Raw genomic sequence first — 9,431 nt, forward strand, 5'->3', positions numbered from 1 at the left:
TTCATTTTCACTGTTTGGACAAAAACAAGAATTCCTATCTGGTTTTATTGTCTATAAATAGTTTCTCAATTGATTTTCCAAGAAATGTATTAAATCACACATACATATTGATATTGCAACTTAGATTACATATAATATGACAGAATAGTTTGTCCATATTCTCCACCACTAATCAGCTTTATTGCCAGGTATGTGTACACATACGAGGAATTTGACTCAGGATTGTACATTGCTCATGATGTGCTAACTCATACAAAAATACAATATCACAATAATAAAATAAAATAAAATCCGACACAGACTTCAGTGTAGACAACACAAATATACACACTATGGACAAAAACAATATAGACATATTGACAAATAGTGCAGTGAGCAGAGTGCAAAGGATGCAGGAGTATGTACATGTCGGAGGTGGATGTGATATACAGGTACATATACATGCATACATCTACACATGTACACAGTGCAATAAAGCATAGTTCAAAGGATGCTGGAATAAACAAGTATAAGTATTTTGTGCAGGAGTTATGACTTGATGGTAGGTGTATTGGTATACAGTATATACAATATAACAGTGTGAACAGCACTGAAATAGAGAATGGTGAATAAATAATAAGTGGTAACCAGTAAACAGGTGGCTGATTAGAGAAAGAGTTACTGGGTTATTGCTCAGGAATTGTTCCTGACACTGTGAGTCAGAAATCAGCTGTTCATCAGAGTGATGGCTTGTGGGAAGAAACTCATCAGTACTAAATGTGGCTATCAGACAATTGTAAATTATTCCTAAAACTTTCATTGCATCTTAACCAGTGCAATCTGCTCTCAACAAAACATTTAGCCCACCAATAATATAATACATAATACGACAACTCTCACAGGGGCCAATTTTTGGCAGACACTTTTATCCAGACAGACTTACAATTGAGGAACAACATACAAGCATCAATACAGTGACAACAGATAGGCTACTAGTAAGAGCAGCAATAAATTCTAGTAAGAGCTAATAGTGAGTATGGCATCAATAGGGGTAAATACTTAGGGGAAGAAGTAAGAGTTAACAAATAGTGCAATCATAACAAGAGAATTGTAAGGAGATAGAAGAAGAAGAGCAGAGGAAGTGCATGTTAGAGGTTAGGGGTTAGAGGTGTTATAAGAGGAAGTGTTCTCGGGGGAGATGAGTTTTCTACTTCTACTTGAGTGACACTTTGAATGCTGGACTTTTACCTCTAGTTGAGTATTTACATTGTGGTATTAGCCTACTACTTTTACTCACGTAATAATCCATCAATCAATCATCAGTCTTCCACAACTGTTTTTACTTTGATTCCCCCTCACTGAATATCCCAATTTGACATACTGACTGCTCACTAGTAACAGATGGACAGCTTTATGTCAAATTGTATATTCCTAGCTGTTTGTTTACCGTAGCTGTTAATATCCATCCATCCATCTATCGTCAACCGCTTATCCTGCGTACAGGGTCGCGGGGTAGCTGTTAATATAGCTAAACTAATTGTTTATTTTAACTTAGCGTGTTGCTGTTTTGGCGAACCTCTTCGGCCACAAGAAGGCAGCGGTGCAGCTCGTGTGCCTGCTTTCTAAAGCGTCGAAGAAGAGCACTTCCGCTTTCCTTTCGGCTCCCGCCCCGCGCCGCCATCATGAAGTCCTGAACAAAAACGGATGAGAGTCGAGCAAAATGGGGATAACACGAACTGGAGATTAAATCCGCCGACAACACTAACGTAATGACAGCACAACGTGGAGCACGGAGCGGACCCGTGGAAATTAATGACTCCGTTTCCCATTGAAAACGTCCTGGGTAGCTCCTGGCGTTACGTTATATAGTTAGCAGTGTTGCTAACAGCAGCTAGAGCTAGCCTCTGATTTTCTTTGGAAGACAGCTCTGCTACTAGCTGGCAGGCGTCAGTCAGCTAGCTGTCACTTTAATTGACTGGCACTGTCCCCATGTCAAGTCGTGCAGACGTGCTAGCTGTCCAATTGACTGGGAGCATCAGGATGGAGAGGGGTTTGGGTAAAAGCATCGGCAGACAGAATGTGGTTTGTTCGTGTTGAATAGACACCAGTGCCGAGGAAAGGGGAGTGAGACCAATATTTTCCAGCCAGGCCGGTTAGCTAGCTCCAGAGCTAGCTACAGTGGATCCCAAAAGCCACGGTAAGACATGTTATAAATCATTCAGCATGCTAAAGCAGCTGAATGCACCTCTCTCTCCTGTTTGCACGGAAAGGAGCAGCTAGCATCATTAACCACCTAATTTTCAGACCCTGGACACGTTGACATTGACAGGCAAGCTTGTTGTTGGCCTGCAGCCTGAACACACAGCCATCCTGGAGTTGTTGTTGTATGCTGTTGAATACATGTCGTACATCTTTGGTGAGCAAGAGCAAAGATAGCCTAATTGACCAGTGAAGTGCAAAAGCCATCTAGCTTGCTCAGCTGAGATGCACACGCCGTGCAGGATACTGACAGCAAGCAACTGTCTAGATAATTACTTCACTGTCTCAGCAGCCAAGGACAATATGTGTTTTGTTTTCCAAAATGTGCCCAGGGTGCTCCAAGGTTGTTAAATTGCATGTAGGTTTGAGAGATACTCTTAATTGAAACCAAATAATTGAAGCATTTGTTGCCTTTTCTGTAATGAGTATGACATTGGATGGGTTCTTAAAAAAGAAGAGGCTAGATTGAGAGCTTTCTTTAGACTTCATTGCAAGATTTAAGGAACTTCTCATTTTCAAAGGGAACAGTATGCTTCCTCTTTAACACTCGCGAAATGGCCTTGAAAGAAATGTTTCGTCGGATGCATGTTCATTTTGAAGTGTTTGGGAATCCTGACATGAAGTCCTAGTTGTGTTATTGACCACTTAAAGAATATGGAGTGTTACATTTCCACATTAACCTTTAACCACATCCTAATATCTCATGATGTACCCAGTGCCAGGCCATTAACTTGCCAGACAGTTTATCACACAATGATCAGTTGATGTCTGCACATACAGCTACACCTTTAAGCATAAAATATGAACAATTTTATCTATTATATTCTGGCTCTGTGTCACAAACACTGAACCAGTGTAACTGTATTTATTTTCTGCAGCTGTAGCCTTAAAAATAATATGAAGTTGAGTTTACATAGTCCGTGACTCTAAGTAAAATTATGTGGTTTCATGTAACCCTTCTGTAGGAGCACTGCACACATCTAGTATGGTTATCCCATTGCAGTAATTTATCAATCCCTAATCATTTTGATCATGTAATTCATTAGGAATTTTAATGCAAATTGCCAACAACTTTGAAAACAAGTTAGTGTAAATAAGCTATGTTGAATGTTTTCTGCTAAGCTGACAGACACCCATATATGACAAATCTCTAGTGTCTTAGGGAATGTAGTGACACTATAGGACATACTAAACTGATCAACTCAGTGATCAGTTTCAGCCTCTAATCTGCGTTTTCCAATAGCCACATATTTTTCCTATCCTATTGTGAGCATGGCTATATTTCCATAATTGGTCAGGAAACCTCTGATGACCTTTTAAGACAGATCTCAATCTCAGAGTAGTTACAGGTTCTGGTGCTTTAAAAGCTCAGGTAAAACTTGTGGTCATGTTGCTCCTACAAAGCAGGCAAATCATGGGCCTAGCTAATCTAGCTGGCAATTTACTTTCACAGTGTCTTGTAAAATTTGGCCTGCTGCTTTTCAGAGAGATGTCTTTCTGTACTAGAGAGCTATACTGAGACATTGGCCAAGTTGATACTGTAAAATGACATCCAGTATCAGTCGGGCTATATTCTGTACTGTAAATCCATTTGGTGCTGGATTCTCCTCATGACCATGATCTCAATATAAAATATAACGCTCTTTGTGTGGATTTGTGAATCCTGAGTGGAGAAGATTAAAGAAACCATTATAAAAAATAATTGCTGGTGGTAAGAAATGTTGCGTCTGCCATTTTGAGATATTTTGGGTTATGTGGTGCATTAACAGGTAGTCATTTCTTCCTGATTTTCAGTTGGATCTAGAGAAGCTAAAAGTTTCATAATACCATATCTGGTGACATTATGGTAATTCACTACTTTTAAATATTTTATGCAATATGTATGCAGTGTAAAAATACAGCCATGTTAGGTTTTGCCAATATTTTTCTGCCTTATATTCTGGTAGATAGACAGATGGGTGGATGGTCATTCCAAGCTGATGCACACTATCAACACACATGCAGACAGGTTTTGTAATCTTAGACAGTTTAAATGCTGATCTAGAGCAAGATACACTTTTTACACGTGAACCAAAGTGACTCGAGCCTGTAGAATGGAAAAGCAAATTCTTAAATGAATTTAATTTAACAAAGGCGAAACAGACATGTACAATACCTAAATATAAACATAGATGCAATTAATAATCTAAAATGCCCAGAGAAATCACTGACAGTATTTCCTCAGCGGTTCATGTTTCCAACACAAATGTTGGCAATCCTTCCAAATAACAGACGCTTACCCAGTGTGTCTCTTCCACGCTCACCAGGCGCTGGCCATGCCGTCGAGTGTGCGGGCCGGGAGCCTGAAGGACCCGGAGGTGGCTGAGCTGTTCTTCAGGGAGGATCCCGAGAAGCTCTTCACAGACCTGAGGGAGATCGGCCATGGCAGCTTCGGAGCGGTCTACTTCGTAAGTTACTTTACTTGGTGTTTGGATCTGTGAAAGTAATGGGACATTGGCGCAGCAGTGGCAGAGCCCTTAATTATACATTTTTTGTCAATACACCGGTCTAAATAGTTTTTGTCTCTGTCCACTGGTCTAATGATATCGATTAATAAATAACTAAAAAGTTAAAATTTGAGCTGTATTAATTAGAATAATATTTAACTTCAATATTCATTTGATATATTAAAAAGACTTGCTTGTAATTATTTCTCAGTTAGGTTACTTATAATACTTTGCTGATACAAATATATGTGTAAAATATAAATACGGGCTGAACTGTTAATTAACCCAGCTGAAAATCTGTTCTTGAATTCTGGTGTGTAAAGACAAAAAAAAGGTTTTTTTTTTTAGTCACATACACTCACACAGCGAGTGTTTGAATGTGGTCTGCTGCGAGATAAAGGAAAGATTTTCTTTGACTCTCACTTGTTAGAGATGTAAGAATTTTGTAGTATTGATTTCCTTGAGGGATGCTGTGGGTCAGAGATGGTGTCTGTCAGACAGGAGGGAAGGTGGTGATGACGGTAATGTCAGTAAGAGAAGAAAAAGGTAAAAGCATGGTGCGAGTCAAGGACAAAGGACAGCTCGCAAGTGGTGGATGAAAAGGCCTGTTTAATGAAGGGTGAAAAGGAGCTAGTCATGGATGAAGGGATCGACGGGAGAGGGCAGAAGAGAAGAAGGAGGCTCAGCAGAAATACTTGTTTTATGTAATAGGGATTTCTTTGTTGGCTGTTGTGTAAAAAAGACTAAGAAGTAATTTATCGTTTGTTTATCCCGAACCTTAACACATTAGGCCCATGATATCCGCACCAATGAGGTGGTGGCCATCAAGAAGATGTCCTATAGTGGCAAACAGGCCAATGAGGTAAGACCTGGAAACTCTTTAATCCTTCATCTATTGCAGACGAGATATCAGGTTATCAGTCGGCTGTGCCCATCATTGAGTGTCTTGGCTTATTTTCCAGAAATGGCAGGATATAGTGAAGGAAGTGAAGTTTCTGCAGAAGCTGCGCCACCCCAACACTGTTGAGTACCGTGGCTGCTACCTGAGAGAGCACACAGCATGGGTGAGTGTGTATGTGTGCATTTAGGGTGTTTTTAGACCTGGTTCAAATTACAAATGTTATTGTGTGCTAAAATGTTTTAATGTGGACTAGATCCAAATCAATGACCGTAAAGTTAATGTGCCACAGCAGTTCTGTAAGCAGTCCACACCACCATGTAAAGCACACAAAACAAAGATGAAAATGTCATAATTCTGCAGCCCCTTTTAAACAGCTACATGTCAGTGTAGACTTTCATCCAGTATGCTTTTTCAGTGCAAACATTCGCACCGCTAATAGACCTTTTCGTCCGAAAAGTTCAGGTATTCCTGTTTGCGCTTCCACTGCATTTGAAGAATCGTGATGTTTAGGCAGCAGATGATGGGTTAAAAAACGATGGCGGCATTTGAAGCACAATTTTTACATATGAGGAAACATAGTCATTATGATGATCTTTGTATTTATTGTTTAATGTCTCAGATGTTTGAGTAAAAAAGGAAACTGAATACTCAAGAACGTCTGTTTCCACAGTAATAGGTTATTTTATAAAACAAGAAATGTAGACCCCTCGTACTAATACTGATACAGGTGGAACCCAGTACTTCATATTTATCTCTGAAGTGCTAACCAAGTTGCTGACAGTCAGCCCTGCAAACTCGGCCTTGAAATTTCCTGAACAAACAGAACCTGAAACTATCGTACTGGAACCAAATTTGGCCCCTGGTTCCTCCGGCAGAAACGGGGCTTTTGTTCCACAGTTCCTCAAAGTTCTTGGCCCCCTGAAACGGTTGCTGCTGTGGAAACACCCTAAAAGATAAAACAATTGCAATTATCTGCTGTACTAATTGTTTGTATGAGGATTACAGGAGTACAGTGTTGTATTCTTACTGTACATAATGACAGACAGCGCTAATGTGACACATTTGTTAGCCACGTTAATCACTTTCATCTGAAGCAGACTTTAGGAGACGCTCGACTTTAATAACGTTACTGAACTCTCAAGTGTGGAAAAAGTCCTTAATGTCAAGTGTTCTCCTGGGTTAGTCTTCATAAAATAGCATGCAGTTTAACTCTCTCCGTGTCCCTCTCCTAGCTGGTGATGGAGTACTGCTTGGGCTCAGCTTCTGACCTCTTAGAAGGTAAGTAGAAAAGAAACAAATGAGTAATTAAACACTAACGAGTTAATGTTTGTTCACGTCAACAATGCCTGATATCCCCTAATATCGCTCTTCTCCCAGTCCACAAGAAACCCCTCCAGGAAGTGGAAATAGCTGCCATAACCCATGGTGCATTGCAGGGATTGGTGTATCTTCACTCTCACAACATGATTCACAGGTAAACCCTGTTCCTTTTCTCACTCTCTGCATCTATTCTGCTCTCCTCGCCCACACTTCTGACAAGAGACGAAACAAATACAGGGGAGAAAGCACAAACTGCGCAGCCTAAGATAAGCCTAAGCAACGGTGTATGTGCTCACACACTGTGCAACAACACGATCTTGTACTTCTCCCCGGGCTCTAATAATAAATTTTCTCTCTCACACGTCTATGTTTGTTTTGTCTTCCTCACAATTTCCCTGACCAGTCATTTTCTCTTATCTGATCATTTCTCTCTCTCTCAGGGACGTGAAGGCAGGAAACATCTTGCTTACAGAGCCGGGCCAGGTGAAACTGGGAGACTTCGGCTCTGCCTCCATCGTCGCCCCAGCCAACTCCTTCGTGGGAACACCTTACTGGTGAGATGTCAGACTGTGTCAACAGTGACCTCCTCACCATAGATGATGGTTTGAGAACAGTTACTTCTCAGGGAATTCATAAGAATTACACCAAATTATGATCCAGACAAGCTCTCACCTTGCTCTTTGCCAAACGGGCTTTTACTAAAACAAAACGTTCCCGGCTTATAAAAAATGTTATTCTTAAGCTCCACCATGTATGTCCATGTAATTTAATATACTTGAAAGCCACTTTTAAAGTTGTAATCCTTAAGAGTCCGGACCTGGTTGATTTATAGACAGTTCTAGTAAGTGTGGTAACTAGGCTTGGGAAGGTATCAAGCTCAGTACACCTCCTCTACTCTTTCTATTAAACTGACACGGTGATACTGTATTAGAATTAGAAGAAAAAAAAACATAATGTGATCAAACATGGGGTTTGATATCATAAATCTTACTCTTAATTATAACATGTAAAAGTAAAATGAAAACAAAGTTTGATGAATGTATGCACAAATGTTTTATTTTCTCATATTTTGATATTCAAATCTCATTACTTTTACTTCAGAGAGAATACTACTTCTTTAGTTATTACCTTTTCCCCCACTCAGACAAATAAACACTTTTCTCCTATTACCCATGAATGTAACTAGTCGTGCAAGTAGCTTCAATTTTATTTGCAATTCAACGATATAGATATTGGGGGATGACAGTGAGCCCTGAGGTGGTGTTCTCTGTTGGTCCAGGATCAAAGAGAAAAGAGCTGGAAGTTGCTGAGCTGCTTTGTTGTGTCCCCAATGCAGGATGGCCCCTGAGGTGATCCTGGCCATGGACGAGGGTCAGTACGACGGGAAGGTGGATGTATGGTCACTTGGCATTACCTGCATAGAGCTGGGTAAGAGATGGCCGTAAAATGTTCTGCAAGAGTGTTTTTCTTTTTGTGTGTGTGTTCTCAAAGCTGAAAGCATCCAACCTTTTTCTTTGCTTTCTCCTCTCTTCTTTTTTTTTATTTTATTGTGTTCTTGCTCTTTTTCTGCCACTCTCTGTCACGCTATGTCGTGCATTGTCACTCTCTAGCGGAAAGGAAGCCTCCTCTGTTCAACATGAATGCTATGAGTGCCTTATACCACATCGCCCAGAATGAGAGCCCTGTGTTGCAGTCTAATCACTGGTGAGAGTCGGTGAAACTTCCTAACCAGTCTATGTCCTTTTAGGCATAAGACTTTTGTTGCACCATGAGTTTGATTTTATGTTGCTTGAAATTATGTTATAAATGTTGCTTTTATAAAAGAGCTTCTAATGTTATTTCAACATCATGTTTTTCAAAGGATTTATTAAATTTATGGTTTTACACACCATTAACAGGAAGTTTACAAGGTGTGTCAGATTAATTTGACTGATAAAACCATTGCTTCCTGTGTGACGTTACTGTTTTGCCACAGGATTCTGTCAGAATGGGCCAATTTTAAAGATTCTTAAAGGATAATTTCGATATTTTTTTATTTTCTCTTATTTTGGTGTCAAAGTGACTTTTAGGTACAAAAAGTTTTCAAATCCGTGCAGGGTTTGGCCTGGCAGCTGACAAGTGGCGGCTTCTTTTTGCCACCGACAGGCTCAGACTGCCATACAAGTTGTCTGAAAACATCATGGAAAGGAATCCCTATGAATTTCTCCTGATGTCACCCTTTGTTTTTAACAAGAAACAGAAGTCTCGCTCTGAAATCTTCTGAGAGTAGAGTTTTTGCAGTGAACTTTATTTCCTAACCTTACTCTGGGGCTGAACGATTTGGGGGGGAAATGTAATTGCAATTTTTCTGCCAGATATTGGGATTACGATTCGATTTTTAAATTTTATTTTTATTTTTATTTTTTTTAAAGTCAATATTCACTGCCAGTCTGTTTTTGACTGAAGCCGCCAGCACAGAGCAGATGAACCAGACACACAACAGCATA

The 9,431-nt window shown here is 40.0% G+C and overlaps 1 protein-coding gene across 1 annotated transcript in view; it reads left to right on the forward strand.

The window, feature by feature from the left end:
• Positions 1-1,636: 1,636 nt before the first annotated feature.
• Positions 1,637-9,431, forward strand: part of taok2b (TAO kinase 2b) — a 30,498-nt gene continuing 22,703 nt past the window's right edge. Inside the window, exons 1-9 of the mRNA XM_046068272.1 lie at positions 1,637-2,176; positions 4,545-4,685; positions 5,515-5,586; positions 5,687-5,788; positions 6,858-6,903; positions 7,003-7,099; positions 7,386-7,499; positions 8,282-8,373; positions 8,556-8,649. Of these exons, the coding sequence (XP_045924228.1) occupies positions 4,554-4,685; positions 5,515-5,586; positions 5,687-5,788; positions 6,858-6,903; positions 7,003-7,099; positions 7,386-7,499; positions 8,282-8,373; positions 8,556-8,649 (749 nt within the window). The 5' untranslated portion in view covers positions 1,637-2,176; positions 4,545-4,553. The remainder of the gene's footprint in view (positions 2,177-4,544; positions 4,686-5,514; positions 5,587-5,686; positions 5,789-6,857; positions 6,904-7,002; positions 7,100-7,385; positions 7,500-8,281; positions 8,374-8,555; positions 8,650-9,431) is intronic.

This window comes from Micropterus dolomieu, linkage group LG14, assembly GCF_021292245.1.
Source record: "Micropterus dolomieu isolate WLL.071019.BEF.003 ecotype Adirondacks linkage group LG14, ASM2129224v1, whole genome shotgun sequence".
NCBI classification, from domain to species: Eukaryota; Metazoa; Chordata; class Actinopteri; order Centrarchiformes; family Centrarchidae; genus Micropterus; species Micropterus dolomieu.